The sequence below is a fragment of the Ctenocephalides felis genome, unplaced genomic scaffold (assembly GCF_003426905.1).
Source record: "Ctenocephalides felis isolate EL2017-DRISC unplaced genomic scaffold, ASM342690v1 CF-g0.4_SCAFFOLD_03205, whole genome shotgun sequence".
NCBI lineage: Eukaryota > Metazoa > Arthropoda > Insecta > Siphonaptera > Pulicidae > Ctenocephalides > Ctenocephalides felis.
The window spans coordinates 1-16,691 of NW_020539359.1; the positions used below are offsets into that span (position 1 = coordinate 1).

General features: G+C 27.7%; 2 protein-coding genes across 4 annotated transcripts; one reads left to right on the forward strand and one right to left on the reverse strand.

Annotated features, from left to right (window-relative positions):
• Positions 1-3,191: 3,191 nt before the first annotated feature.
• Positions 3,192-6,205, reverse strand: LOC113381925 (neuronal membrane glycoprotein M6-b-like). 3 transcript variants are annotated; one of them, XM_026620570.1, is made up of 7 exons: positions 5,339-5,633; positions 5,017-5,176; positions 4,739-4,898; positions 4,358-4,505; positions 4,140-4,288; positions 3,826-4,022; positions 3,192-3,394 (listed from the first exon to the last, which is right to left on the reverse strand). In XM_026620570.1, exons 1-6 carry the CDS (start codon positions 5,529-5,531, stop codon positions 3,888-3,890), a joined length of 945 nt encoding a protein of 314 aa, XP_026476355.1. In that variant the 5' UTR covers positions 5,532-5,633; the 3' UTR covers positions 3,192-3,394; positions 3,826-3,887. The 3 variants fall into 3 exon arrangements, with proteins under 3 accessions (XP_026476355.1, XP_026476357.1, XP_026476356.1); XM_026620572.1 differs by lacking the exons at positions 3,192-3,394; positions 5,339-5,633 and adding an exon at positions 6,047-6,205 and having other exon boundaries at positions 3,882-4,022; XM_026620571.1 differs by lacking the exon at positions 3,192-3,394 and having other exon boundaries at positions 3,882-4,022; positions 5,366-5,531.
• An 875-nt stretch (positions 6,206-7,080) lies between these two features.
• Positions 7,081-15,760, forward strand: LOC113381927. The gene is made up of 11 exons (XM_026620573.1): positions 7,081-7,263; positions 7,329-8,413; positions 9,353-9,748; positions 9,993-10,411; positions 10,540-10,613; positions 10,687-10,741; positions 11,798-11,959; positions 12,055-12,240; positions 12,569-12,830; positions 13,345-13,517; positions 15,671-15,760. Exons 1-11 carry the CDS (start codon positions 7,088-7,090, stop codon positions 15,758-15,760), a joined length of 3,078 nt encoding a protein of 1,025 aa, XP_026476358.1. The 5' UTR covers positions 7,081-7,087.
• Positions 15,761-16,691: the final 931 nt, after the last annotated feature.

Consider the following 16,691-nt stretch of genomic DNA (forward strand, 5'->3'; position numbering starts at 1 on the left):
AGGTTTATTGGTATAAACATATGGAGATTCAACCTTTAAGGTAAAATATTCAACTTTTTATTCCAAAATAATTTTTGATTTTACTAAAAATTAAAATAATCAATGCGTATACTTATAGTATCCGTAATTGTATAAAATAAATTAATTTGTTTAATAAATTTCGTTTCTTATATTTTTGTTCTAAAAATGTTTTATTCGAGTGTGGGCATCAACTCTGCATCAGTAGATATCTACGAAAGACAAAACGTGCGTGTTTACTCTCGGCATAGGTTCTAATCAGAATCGTGTAAGCGCACGGCGAAATTCAGAATTTTGATGATTTTTTATAATTTAACGGCTTATTGTAGAGTCATAATCTTTTAGTATGTTCTTTCAGACTACAAAATCTATAGTTATCTGAAGTTTTATCAAAATTGTCAAAAAAATCAACATTAAATTACAAAAAACTCTACCAAAAGCTAATCAGCGCGACTCTCAAGTAATATCTATCGAAAAGTTTTTGGTATTTTTATAATCGATTCAAGATTGTGATCTAAAACGTGTACAAAAAATTTTACACTTTTCTGACAATTACAAAGAAATGGCATGACCGATCGTCGCACTGACAAACTTCTAGCTTGATAAGAATCGAGCTACATCGAATGGCTTTTGAATTTTTGAAATCGGTCCAGCCGTTTGAGAAAACGTTGACGAAATATCAAAAGCTCATATCACATACACTTACATGCTTTTTCCAAATTTGGTCTCATTCGATTCACAATGACTTTTATTTACTAAATTTTATACCTAGAAATCAATAAGATTCAAATATTTAATTAACTTCGGAAGAACTCAAAGTAAATATTTATTAGAAAACTTTTTCATTTATAGTAGGATTTAAAAAAACATTGATATTTCATTTAATTGATGCACTAATATGCAATTAAATGCTCTTGTACAATCTTAAAAATTACAAAAAAAACTATTAAAATATGCATTTTTTATATATTTTATTTTGTAAATTCGTAATTCAATTAGTTCGTAATTAATTTAATTTAATTCGTAAGAACACCATCTGCACATTTTTTTATTTTAAACAAAGTAAAACTATATTGCAAAAAAAAAATTGTCGCGAATTAGGATCGAAATAATGGAATCGAATAAAAGTAATGCATTATTTTAAAAAAGCAAAAGAAGTATAAAGTAGAAAAAACAACTCTAGATAATGACACGTCAAATACATACAATTTTAATGTACTTATAAATTGCATCAATATTCAAGTACTTTAAATTGCATCAATATGCATCGAATTTCGACCAATTGGCAAAGATGATAGTAATTCAACAAGTCTTAAAATAAACGTACTATTATAAATAAAACGAATTATTTATAAAATTCGTTTGATATTTTTCAATAGAAACATAATAAATGAGCTATTATAATAATACAAAAAGTGCATTAAATACTATCTTAAAGCTATTAATAACCAAATCAGTTTTCATATATAATCATACTATTTTCTTATAATTAACAAGTCATTGAATGTTAAATAACTTAATACTTTTTATTGTCTTCATTTCTTAAATTAAAATTCGATACTAAGTTGTCTTGTGCTCTTCATAATGAAGTATGTTTCTTATGTAATATAAAGCTCTTCAAAAAATTTTGCTAATGAATTTTTTAAGACAATCAATGCTTGGCAATATGAAATGAATGATGAAATATCATCATCTTCATCATTCTTTAAACAAATCAATTATGAATAAATATTTTATTTAACATAAATGAAGCATTTATATCAAAGGATCACTTTTCACTCACACTTATTATAAATATTTATAACTTGGAAGAAACCGCTTACAATGTAATTTCAGTTTTCAAAATTGTGCACACTCATTTAATATAATACATCTATAATTATATTATTTATCCATATTACCATTTTATATAAAATTCAGTACAAACATATAAAGCCTGTACATGATTGAGCATTAGTTACAAAATAGCGCTAAATATAATAATTGTATTATGAAGTAATATTTCTATATCAATATATTAAATAAATGTGGAGGGTTCTAACAGTCTATAAAAATGTATTGCACAAAATAAAATAAATATAATATAATAATGTATAATTTAAGTAACTTGCTAAAGTATTTCATAGCAAACCAGAATATTATCTTGCATGTTTGGATATGATTTTTATTTTATCAAAATTTAATAATTATTAAAATTTAACGTAATTTTGATTACAAATATGTAAATGAATTATAAAATCTTATTTTTATAATTTCATGTGAAAAAAAATCCCACAATTTTTTGGCATAGATAAATTTCTAAAAATGTATAAGAAAGTTGTTCTATTTGTTGAATATCTCATCATATTTATGTGCAATATAAATATAGGACCTATAAATATAAGCCATATATATATATATATATATATATATATATATATATATATATATATATATATATATATATATATGAGCCTTCAAATAAATAGTTGCCAGAACTAAGACTTTAATGATAATTTTTATGGTGTTTAAAACTAAAACATGGGTATAATTTGTTCCCAATTTTGAACATACATTTGTATTAGCTCTCTTCAATAAAAAAGCATATATGAAAAATATTCATACATATATATTTACAAAGCAACAAGTTAGTAGCTAGATATTATTTTACTAGATGCAAGGGAGATCTCGTCGATTGTTAATGCTAGGAGGAATGACATGATATGATAAATATGTATATGTTTACAAATTTGTATATACACAATTTTAGTTTGTTTTAAATGTTTTCGAAAATTAAATATAATTGTGTTAAAACAACATAAATATCAAAATAGGAATTATTTCAGTACTCATGGAAGAGTATAAGCTGCACTTCTCAAAAATATATTACTACTATTTATTTTCACTAATAAATATAATATTAAATTACATTTCAAAACAAACTACAATTTTTTTCATTATGTATCTGAAAATAATAAAAATGACAATTCATACTACTTGGACGGCATTTCAGGTGAATTTATCATCTCTAATGATACTGATAAATGGAATGTTTGTTTGATTTGTATTAGTTGCGTATTATTAATAAAATCATCTTATATAATAAAGATTCACCTAATTCATAACTAATATAAAGAACTTCTCAATAGTCAAAAATAATAAGTTAATAAAAAATGATCTTTGATTTAGCAATTCTCTAATTTATGTCTTCAATAAAGTCATAAACATATAAAAATAAAAAAATATACTCCAGGTATTGTTATGTCTTACTAATAATTAGAATACTTCTTATCATAACGTACTTCTATTGACAGTGCTGAGAGTTGCAGTCTTTTCATATGTAGCAAAAATGATAAAATTCATGCAGTATTATCAACTCCAGCTATTTGATGGACATCTGTGAGTAAATAATATGGAAACTTATTTTAATTATAATCATCAATTATTGCTTCAAAACTATAAGACAAATCCTTCGATAAAATTTGTAAAAAATTATATAAATTAATTTGATTGGAATATCATTGGAAAGTCAAGAAAGAATTTCTGTTTTGAATCCAATTAGATTAATAAATTTTGAAAATATATTGTTTAATTAAACTTAAGAGCACCTCCGTAATTAATTTTAATTGTACATAAAAACTGAGAAAAAAAATAAGAAAAAAACTTTCTCTTCCAATTATGAATTTTTTGTAAAGAATTCAGAGTTAAAGTAAAAAACATGTTTTAGCATTATATTATTTATGTAAGAGTTAGCAATATTTTGATTAATATTGTCTTTGTTGTAATTGTCCATAAATTGTAAAATTAAAAACCTAAAAATATTATTACCAAATTAGGTTGATAACATCAAGTCAAAACAAGCGACTGGTAAAGATCTCCCTTGACGTATCCTAGAATCTGTCTTTGGAGGCAGCTGTGCTCAAGTAATCTGGGTCATTTAAACAATGCAATTCCTGGAGTTCTTGAAACTTTTCATGATCTCGAATATGTGCATAGTTAGCAGACAAGCACATTAAATAATGTATCTATTAGAAAAGTAAGAAAATTATAGTTATTTGATATTTTACGATTAATTAACTTATGTATATTTTTTTATATATATTATAATAATTTCATGTTATTAACATTGTTTCTCAACTTACCAGGCTTAAAATAACAAGCATACAAGCTGCTGTCGCTAATATAAACATCATTTCTGCCTTCTCTACAGAATCTTTGCAAAATAATTTAATTTCAGTTGGACCACATACTTTCATATCCTCTACCCTAGTTCCATTCGGGAACATAAAATCTAAACAGGTAATTATAGTTAATAAAATATTCATTTCTTATTAGTGGAACCAAATTTGATATGACTTACCAAACTGTGTTAAATCAATGCATTCTCTTATTTGTGTTGAATAATTATAACACATATGCCAGAACATAGTGAAGATAAAGGTGACTATAACTAGGAAACCAAACATAAGTATCCAAGCTAATTGTAATATATAGGTTACTCCCATAAACTGCAATCAAATTTAAATTACTAAAGTGCATAGAAAAAGAAAATCGATCAATTTTAATTACAATAAAATATTTGAATCTCTCACAATAAAGTAATTTGATAAATCTGGTATGTACGTTACAAGACTTAATCATTTAATGGCATTTTTTTAAATAGTATTTTGAATATTTTTATGATGTTAAACTATAATTATTAATATATAATGTAATATATGAAATCATTAAATAATCTTACCACAGCACAAGATATCCTGCCACCAACTCTTGAGCCCCATGCTCTGTAAACTTTGTGCCTTGTAGCACCCGTTGCCAAAAATCCAACAAATAATATAATAAAACCTAAAGCTGCCATAGAAGCACCTAATACTACGAATACCATCTGTACTGCTTCCAGCCTAAAAAATGTAAGTAAACTTATTTAAAATTTAGAAAGGAAATACCACATTTGTAATATAGAGACATATTTTCAGATACTAATGGCAATTCAGCTATTAATAGTGACATTTTACAAACCACATAAGTCTTTGATGAAATACTTGATCAGCCATTAATACTGCTAAAGTCGCCCCACGATACATTGTGCCACAAAAGACTCCCACACCTAAAAGGCACATTACTGTGGCTATCAGAGTAGCATATGGGATTCTGGTAAGACATGCTTGGCAACAGGAACCTGTAAAATTTGCAAAAATAAGCAAAAAGTTTTTTCAAGCAATAACACGATATAAATATATTAAGTTTAAGAGGAATCATTTGTTACTATGAGCATTTAAGTCGATAAGTTCTGTGCAGTGTATAACGAACTATTTTTTACATATATATCTAGTTAACATACCAGGATTTTTCCTGCCTCCTAACTGACCTCTCCTTAGAGAGCCGTCTGAATATCTATCCAAGGAAAGATCACTATTTCTTAATCTATACACTTTATTTTCACGAGTCCGGGGTGAGCCTGACTCATCATCAAAATTTGTTTCTAATAAAATTTCTTCTTGTACAGTCAATGGACTACGTCGTCTAGATTCCATATTAATTAATGAAAAAACTTATAGAGCAATAATTTTTAATAGAAAAAATATTTTGAAACATTTGTCTATGCAATATCCAAGGTAGTAATTAGACAAATCCAAATTAGACTTTCATTTAGCTTTTATTGGTGACTCATTTTAGTTGATTGCACTTAATTGAACTAATTGTGATTGTCAACACAATTGGTATAAACTGGTATAAACTTTCTAAATGAAAATAAGGAACATTCTATATAAAAAATTTCTCTGAATACTTAAAATAATAATCATCTTTTATTTATATAACCGATTCAAATTTCTTGACATTTCTAATAAATTAAAATTATCATTCACAAATTTCACACGAAAACAAACATGGGAACACTATAACGGAATCTAATGTGAATATCGACGTCTCTCTCTTGCTTCAAAATCTCAGTGACGTTAGAAAGAGAAGGCGTAAATCACCACACCTGTTTTTCAATCCAGGTAGATATTTATAATGATTTATAATCGAATCTTATCTTATCACTTACCCATTATGAATAAAGAGCGCTAAAGTTTGAATATTTATACTCGAATTAAACGTCAAAAATACTTTTTAACACAAATTTGACACATAAGCAAAACATCAAATGAGACGCATAAAAAACACATTAAATTTTCATTTTTACAATTCACAATATAAATATTGTATATTTGATTGATATTTTATATAATTTTAATTTGAAACTCGCTTTTTTCGTTTTGTTTACTATACTTTTGCTTTCACTAGGGCGCAACTATTGGAAAGGTCAGCAAGTTTCATTTACCTACGTTAGGAGTTGCACGATGTGATCTTTTGAAACTTGTCTTTTCATAAATATAAGTTTACAAGTATTACTGTCCATTTACTGTCTTTTCTGTTAAAGTGCAAAAAACATTACATGTCCATATATTTTAAAAGACAAAGTACACATACTTTTCATGTACTTTAATATATAAACTTTTACATTCGGAGTTAACTATAAAATTATCCTTTCTTTTTATCAAATATACATCAAGTATACATTATTTTTGATATACTACAATTTTGATTGATAAGAATTTGCTTAACTATAAATATTTAAATTAGGACTCTTAGGAGCATTTAATTCTGTAATTTATTGTTATTTGTGTCTTTTATGTAACATATAAATATAAATTTTAGTGTTCCATATGGAACTACATGCACTACATGCATAGATAAAAGAAGAGTATGAGTGTGTAATGATTTTGATAAATTATTATACGAATGAAATTCAGCTACATATAATAATTAATTTTATAAATTCATGAGAAACTATATTCAAGAAAACTTCCATGTTTTCCAATGCTACTGAAATTACACGTTAAATACAATTTTGCGACTTTCTGTCGCGTGGTCGGTGAATCGTTTATATACGTCACATCTGGCAATACAATCGTTTATATACATCACATCTGGCAATACTATATCATATGACAATGTTGTTTATGAGCTGCTTTGACAGAAAGCAATTTACACATTATAATTTATATATGTATATATAATTTTAATATGTTGAAGCAATGGAGTTATGGCAATTAACTTGATGACAAATGATACTTATTCTCTTCCTCCACAAGTAATAGGAAATGTGAGAGGTGTATTAATTTTTAAAATAAGTGAAATCGTTTTGTTCAGGGCACCGACTGCTGTTTTGGTGCAATTGCAATGGTGGGGTGAAAGTAATAAAAATATTCAAAATTTAGGGTACAAATCGTTTTGAAGATAAAATTTATTGTAAAGACATTTAATAATTTTTCTTTTTGTTTCAGACCTATTAAAGTACATAAACAAGAAAGTAAAAAACCTATATGCCCTATAAATTTCGTATACAATATATGCACAAGCTTAAATTTGTTTTATTCGTACCTAGCCCAATGTGAATTGGTAAAGGTTGAACTCGTCACAGCTATATCAAATTTGAAATTAGGAAGTGCCCAAGTACAAATACCTCATGATTTATGTCAAACCAAACTAGCACAAAATCAAGCCGCAAGTGTTTGCAATATAACAAATGATGATGGAATCATAGTTGGAGAGTTACACATTAATTTTCAAATTAATTTCAAAGATGACATTACACCCCCAAATTCCAGTAGAATAACTGAATATGAACCCATAACCTCTAGAAGATCTAAATTACAAGAATTTCCTACAATCAATAATGATACAAGGCATATAGAAAAATGTTCAGGTTTGCCCAAAAAATACAGCAAAAGATCTAATGATGATGACATAGCTTCAAATAATTCAATAGACATAGCAATCTCTAGTCGAGAAAATGTATTAAAGTTTTTGCATGGAGAAGATATGAGTGTTGATTTACAAAAACAAGCATTGAAAGATATAAGAAATTTATCACCAGCAAGTAGCTTGATTGCATTGGCTGATGCTGAGCATTGTTTAACTAAGAATAGTTCATGGACTCAATGCCCAACAAATATTAGTTCTAAACTTGACAGTATTTCATATAACACACAAAAGGACAGCAGTATTTCAAAATATATTGAAGAAATTTCTAAAATAACTAAACTTCGAAAACAAAATGCAATGGAGTCAAACACAATTCCTAAATTGGATAAAATTATTCCTGAGGCTAATATTATGAAACCTAAAATTGCAGTTGTTGATAGATTAATTAATCATGTTGATAGTGTGCGAGTAACAGTTCAAACTTTGACTTTAACGAGAGCAGGCTTACGCATTGTTCTTGGTTTAGAAAATTTGCCGCTGGTAACTATATCTTCTCAAGTAACATTTTTTGTGGAATATGCTATGCCTTCTCTGGGAAAGCAGCAGGATAATGCATCAAATATTAGTCGCATAAGAATCTGTGCAAAAAGTAAAGATGGTCAAGGTAATGAAATTCAAGTGATAATACTTAATATATTGATTGAAAAATTGTAAATGTTCATATTTATTGTTTAAACAAAAAATCATGCTTTAATATCAATTACTACATTAAGTAAGGTGGCCATATTTTCCGGATTGGCCGGGACAGTCCTGATTGTCTCGGTTTTAGGTGTTTTGTGACCCGGATTGTCCTGGATTTTAATAAATAGTTTGATTGCTTTTATTTTTTAAATATATTTTAACTAGAAAATTTGAACCGAAAATATGTCCATATGAGTTATTAGCTCACCAAACAACCCCCCCCCCCCCCCCCGCGCTCTCACACACGGCCTGGATTTCATGCAAAAAAAATGGTACATTAAGCTTTATCTGGCGGTGCTTACCACCACCACCGAAAACTTACATCAGTTATAGTTTTGTCATATGAGAAAAAGACTTTGTAGTTCAAAATTATTTTTTTTATAATTATTCTTTACTTGTTAATTGGTTTTATTTGAAGCTCAGAAAAATTATAAAACATATCATTTTTCTCAACTCTTATTTTTAAACATTTGGTTTAAACTTTTTGTTGTAAATAAGTAAATACTAATTTTTATTCACAATTTTAACAGTTATTTCCTATATTCAAATAAGCACAAAAATTGACATCTTTGACTAATAAGTTTTTGTGAATAACATTTTATGTGAGGCGCCGCCAGATCAATTGCTAAAACTGCTCTTTAAATGTTTTAATGATTAGACAACCTTTAGCTGTCTAACTTCCAACAGTAATGAAGAGTTTAAACTTCATTTAATAAATCATTATTTATTAAATTATTATTCATTTAAATCATCATTTATTAAATGATGAACAATATTTAAATTATTTTATTTAACATAACATTCATAAAATAAATAAATATAATCATCAATAATATTTACATTATTGACATTTTTATTTTAGATGTTCCATTCAATCGGCAATCTGTCCATAAAGTACCTCTGTCTGCAATAATGTCTAATGTCCCTAATCCAGCAATAGTGTTTAATGTTTATTATCGTAAAGTATCACAAAGACAGGCCAAACATCTTGGACAATGCCGAATTACTCTCAACGAAATTGTATCCTCGCCTAAATTACACAGCACTAGAAAGTGTCCAATAATTACAAGTCAAAATGAAAAACTTGATAAGGATGTGAATATAAAAAGCAGTGGTAGCAGCCATAAGTTGCCAGAGAAAACTGATAGTGAAAATGTCTTTTCTGATGTAATTGGATTTGGAGGTATTTTGGCTGGACATTTAACTGTTAAAGTTGAACTGGGGTCTGGATTATTACATTTTGGAAAACACTTTTTAGGTACTTATACTGCATTTACCATTGCCCTTAATTATTACGTATTCATGTGATTCACAAATCTTGTCATCTCTGTTGCTAGAACTATGTTCAAAGTTGTTTATTAAAACTTATAGTTACTTATGTTTAATGATTGTTATTTATAAAAAGTATAACCTACATGTACCATATCATTGTTACCTAATGACTCTTTTAACCAAGATTGAAGATTTTTTCACATATGCATTGCAATATTATATTATTATAGAATCATTTGCTGCAAATCAAGAAAACATAAGCATTCCGAGTACATTAACAAACAGTGAATGTAATGAAGAAGAGATAGCATCAACAACATTCAATGGTCAATTTCTAGACAATCAAAACCGTACTTTGGACTGTATTAACCATCGTAATTGTGCAATGTTCAAGCAACAACAAGCCCTGCCTCAAGAACGTTGCACAGTTTGTCGAGATTTTTATACTAATAAACCTTTCCTGCAAAAAACGCAACAGCAAGTATATGATGCACATATTATGAAGCCCATTAGAAAATATAATGAAAATAAAGTTACTTACCAAGAACTGAAAAGGCCAACTATTAAGAAAACTATTGTTAAACAATCACAAAATACTAAAGTTGCAGGATGTTATTTAGATCAAACAATATTGAAGGAGCAACAGAAGGTATTTATTTATATTTAATTTTTTTAGGTTTATCTATGAGGTTAACTTTTATAATTATATTTTTTGCTAATAAATAGTTCTTTAAAATTATGCTTTGATTATTATTTTAATATTTGTAATTTTTTCAGGGAAATGAGATTTTAACAGATTCTGATGATGGAAAATTTGTAAATACAGACTTAAGAGGCGGGAGGACATTGTTGTGAAAAAGATCAAAATGAGAAGAAGAATATTTTTAACTAGAAAGTCTTTTATTAAAGATCTTCTTATTTTAGAAAAGATCGAGGAAAAGTTGCCGATGCTGATGTGGAATCAAGGAATGAAGAAGATGTGAGATTTAATATCCTTATTGTAATCAATGTGGATTTATCCTATTCAATTTGATTTATGTATTTATATATATATATATATATATATATATATATATATATATTAGGGTGGTCCTTAAAATGGTCATTTTCGAATTTCCTTGCTCCCAGGGGCTCAAATGGTTCCAAATTGATAAAAAACAATTCTCTGAAAGTTTTAGCTCTTAATATTAACGTTTAGATAGAGCGCAATTCAATCAAAGTTCGTATGGAAAGAGCATGAAAAAATTTTCGAAATTAAAAAAAAATGTTTTAGGTATAACTTAGCGACAAATGAATGAGTTTTATTTATTCATTTGTTCGCTAAGTTACATCTAAAAACATTTTTAAAATTTTTGAAAAATTTTTCATGCTATTTCCACACAAAACTTTGATTGAATTGCGCTCTATCTAAAAGTTAATATTAAGAGCTAAAACTTTCAGAGAATTGTTTTTTATCTATTTGGAACCATTTGAGCCCCTGGGAGCAGGGAAATTCGGAAATGACCATTTTAAGGACCACCCTAATATATACAGTAAAAACACATTTATCTGGCACTCAGTTATACGAATTTGCGATTTTCTGGACTATCAATCTCGATTGATATATATGTACATACCAGCAAGTCGATTTTATTTTATATAAACCATTAAACTTATTACCTACTTATTTCATGATTACCAAATGCAAATTACCTAATGCATTTTGTAAACAAATTATTCATACATACGTACCAATACAACTATTTTATTTCATGATTAATGCTTAGTTTAATTGGAAGAAAATATGTATGTACGTACGTAAGTGTTGATTTCTTAATAAACATTGATTTTTGTTAATATCTATCTATGTATTTGTTATTTTTAGTAAACACATAACAAAATTCTTCATACATTTGGTTATCCTGATTTTTTATTACCTGAATGCCTATTGAATTAGTCCGGTTAATCTATTTTCTACTGTATATATAGATATGTTTCTATTAGAGCAATATAAAAAGGTTAAATTAAATAATGCATCTATTTTGTTTTTTTTTAGTCTACATTACTACATGGTTTGCTGTTTGTCAATGAAGCACGAGGTTTAGAACCTCAATTATTACCACAATCTTATTGTCTTGTAAATCGTGGCCTGTGTCCTGGAACTGGTGGTTCAAGTAAAAACATAATGTGTGATGGAAAATATTTTCAATATTTAGAGGTAAAACTGCGTTTATAGCTTCATTTATATTGCTTTTTATGTTTCTTTTTTTCTCAATTTTTTCTTATAATATTTTGGAATACTTTTTTTTGTAGACTTTTCCATTACTTTGTAATAAAGCATTAATGGAAAGATGTCACAGTGGACATCTGATTATAGAAATTTGGTTGAAAGGACCAGGCCCCGCACAAAAATTGGTGGGAGTAGCTAGCCTGCCTTTACATGCATTCTTTGTGGCGTACCATGATGCTAATATGGTACGATATTTGGAGAAAGTCAAGGTACTATTTTAGATGCTTTTTATTATTAATTGTTATTACATAGACTTTGTTATTTATGAAAGAAAAGTTATTTTTTAACCCAAAAGAGCAGATGTTTTTAATTGAAGGAGTATTTTTGTGATTATGATATTTGCCTCTTTTATTTTACGAGTGCTTGCATAACCTTAAAAATGCAAAAGATCTTTTAAAGATAGTTATTATTCATTCTGTTTTCAATAGATTGCGTTGATCAGTTGGGCTGTAGTTGCATAGTTGACAAATAAAAATTTAATTTTTCGATTTGGAAAAGATTATAGACTCAGTGTAACTTTATATTATTGTTTTTCAGTTACCTGTTATTTCTGTGGATGGATGGATACCCCTACTATCACCAATATCTGGTACGGTTTCTGGAGAAATTCAAGCTTTATTAGCCATTGGTACAGAAAAGCAACTAGAAGAATTAAGAACGTCTAGAAATTTAAAACCAGATATTGTTCAAATGTTAGATGATCCTCTAAATTCGCCTCATCAAAAGCATCATTCGAAATCTAACAAAAAATCTTCTAAGCATGAGAAGAAACATTCTAAAGTTTTAAGTTGCACTATAGGTAATTGATTCTACAGATTCTTCAATGCTTATTCTTTTTTTAATAAATTGCATTTTTTTACTGTATAAAATTTCAGTTAAATTTATTAAGAAAACAGAATTACTCTCAATTGAAATCAAATATATGAATTTTTTAATGTATATTATTAGTGGAAATAAGTTTGGTACAATATCTTTTGGTTTAGGAAAATGAATATTTATATAGCCCATACATATTATAAGATTCACACATTTAAATTTGTTTTTGCTATCTTAATTTTCATTTTTCAATTATCAAATAAATCTACAAATTAAATTTATATGTAAAATTCATAATATATAATAGTTATTTACATTACTGTCAAAATCAACTAAATGATTTAGATCATACTTTTAGTTTTCTTAGACTTTTGTCAATAATAGTTAGTGGTATTCGAGCCTTCAATTTTTATAGTACATAGCATCAAAGCTTTAATTTAATTGTTATATAATTTTATACTATCATTATTTAATATATTTGACTTTCATCTTCGCAGGTGTAAACACGTCACCTATAGTAGTTAGGCAGTTTGCTACTAGTATATCTGACATTAACTCCGAGTTTCCTCAATCATCATCTACAAATGAGGAAGTAAATCAAAAAAATTATAATACAGTATATACCCAAACAACAACTGATGCTAATATGCCAACTGTTCTAGAGGAATCAGTGAGTAAATTTCTTTTTTGTTACTAAAAATAAAATTGAATAACAGATATTTTTATGATACCCATTAAAAATAAAATAATTGAATGGCTTTATTGACTGCTTAAAGTTTGTTACCATTTCTCAAAATGAGCAGAGAAGGATCTGTAATAATTACTTATTTTGCATTTTATCAAAATATTTGTTTTTGAAACAACTATTTTTGTTTAGCCGTTTTGCAACTTCATGTAAGTCAAAATTGTGATCGTTTTTTAACTTCCCGAAGGATAAGTTTATGTTTTCATCAAAAAATCCGATTCGCTAATTTTATTTTTTGTTGTTTCAAGCCATTCTAAATCAAATGAGATTAAATTTGGGAAAAGTATGTGTGTGTGTATGTGAACAGATTTTTTGCCGTAAATGGACGATTTCTCAAAAACGGCTGGATCGATTTCAAATTTTAAAAGCCATTTGATGTATCTCGATGAGGACAAGGTTTTATTAATTTTGTCGCGAGGATCAGCCAAGCTGTTCCTTTGTAAATAGCAGAAAAGTGAAAAAAATTTCGTCCACGTTTTAGCCCGCAATTTTGAATCGATTTGAAAATTCAAAAACCGTTCGGAAGATATTGGTTGGGATGTTGGAAATCGTCATGATTAGTTTTTCGTAAAGATCGGCCGTGCCGTTTTCTTGTAATAAAGAATTAAAAAAAATTGTCGACGATTTTTATGATTTTTTTGTTTTTGACGATAATACCATTGTCTTATAGAATTTTAAAAATTCGTCAAAGTTTGCAAAAAATAGTATCGTTTTTTTGGCGTTTGTCAAAATTAGAACTTTCATCGACGTTTGCTTAAAAACGCCTGAACCAAAAATTTAAAAGTTATTCGATGTATTTCGATGTGGATTATATTTTATCAGTTTTGTGCGACGATCGGCTGAGCCGTTTCTTTGTAAATAGCAGAAACGTGAAAAAAATTTCGTTCCCGTTTTAGCTCTCAATTCTGAATCGATTTTAAAAAATCAACAACTGTTCGAAAGATATTGATTGGGAATGATACTGATTAGTTTTAGCTAAAAATCTACCGGGATATTTTCTTGAAATTTACTGTTGAAAAAAAAATTGCCGATTTTTATGAAATCTTTTTTGGCAATAAATATTTGACAATAGATATCATGGTCTTATAAAATATACTAAAATGTTACGGCCCTACGACAAATAGTTTTTGAAATTTCATCAAAGTTTGAGAAATATTATAGTATTAAAGTTACTTTCGTGATGCGATGAGTCAAACATTATCAATTCATTAAAATTTAAAATACCTTTAAGATACAATTTTAGAGCGTACAATGTATCGTGTCTGTGCAATATAATTAATATTTTAATTACATTATTAATATTACACACTAATTACAAATATTAATATTTACAGTTAATTTTAATGTGTTTGAAAATTCTATTCGAAATCGCAATGTTTAGATTTAATTGAAAGCGATAACTTTTGCTTAATATATGCACACAGTATTTTCTAAATGCGCGGTCGATTATTCAATATTTTAATTCATTTTCATATTTAACCCTTTCCACTCGCGAATTCCGAGATTTATATGAATTTTGCCGCCGGAGTGACGGCATCCGAGTCGAAAGGGTTAAATCACTTTTTGTAGGACTATAATATTTTAGTAAGTTAGTTTCATCAAAATCGTCGAAAAAAAAATTTAACGGCCATATTAAAAAAGGCTTGACCTGATTTTCAAGTGATATCTTTCGAATAATTCTTGAATTTTCAAAATTGATTCGGGTTTTCCGTAAACTCTAGAGAACTAAAACAAGTACATAGCAAACGGCTTTTCAACTTTTGAGTTTGATTAACCGTTTCTGAGAATCATCAAAAAAGTTTAATAAAAATCGTTAAAAAACATCGGCTCACATGCACACACATTTTTGTAAATAAGACATTAAAGTCTTGATTAACAAAAATAAATTGTAACAAAAAAAAAAAAAACATGCACTCACATACACTTACTTTTTCTAAATTTGAGCTCATTTGATTCAGAATGACATGAAACGTTTCCTTCGGGAAATTAAAAATTTTGCTAACAATAAAATTTTTATTGAGTTCATTATATTATTAATGTTGCTATGATGATTTGTACTTATCAGTTACATTTTTTAGGAATCTATAACTGACACCAAAAGTTCTAATGCTATACCATTGAGGAAGCCTAATTCCTTTGCAATCTATCAACTTTTGTTTCACAACTAATGCAAAATATACCGCAAAACTCTTCATTTTTGACTAATTTTGAAATGGGCCTATGTTCTGAAAAATCTTCTGCTGAAAGTGCTCCAAGGTTGAAACAGACTTCAGATCTTTTAGCAGAATTGCAAAGAGCTTTAGAGCATGTACCTCAGGCTTTTGCTGCTGGTTCAGATGACGGAATGAATCAAAGATCAAGTGATAATAATGTAACTGAAAATCATGCTGATGGTCTTGTTGAAAATGAATTAAATGAAGTATATGAAGTTGATGAAACAAGAAGTAGTGAATCTATTGAGTGTTTTAAGGCATCGATAGAAGTGGAACAGCTTTGCGTTTGGCTGTGGTTAGTTCATTTTCACATAATTCTAAAAAAATTTGGTATGATAAATTTGAAAACAAAATTAGATATATGGAATCTTTGAAAATGCTTTATTCCATTACATTTTCAATCAAACGATTTAATATTTTTCAATTCTGTCATAATTTTTACTCTAAATATATTCATAATTTTATTCATAGTTCATAGTTTAGAGTCATCAAAACTTTTATTACTCTAAATATATTCATTTCTATATTTAAAAAAGTAATAATCTTTATCCGAATTCAACTATGCTTACTCCAGATTACTTCAACCACCAAAAAGTGTCATAAGCGAAGCAAGTGCAAAACTAAAGTGAAAACTACTGAAATTGCACCCAGTACGTATGTAACGTTTCCTGCCATAGTTTGTAGAAGTTGCTCTATGGTGCAAGCACCAGAAGGACCAGTGGTAGCAACTAATGTAGTTCCCAATACATGTAATCCAACTTGGAAGCAGAAGTTTGATGTTGCCTTACCTGTGGATCTACTTAAAACGGTATGTGTTTAGTAATAGTCTTTTAACTTTCCATAGGGTAGTTATAGCAATGAGCCCAAAATCGAAAATAAAATTTTT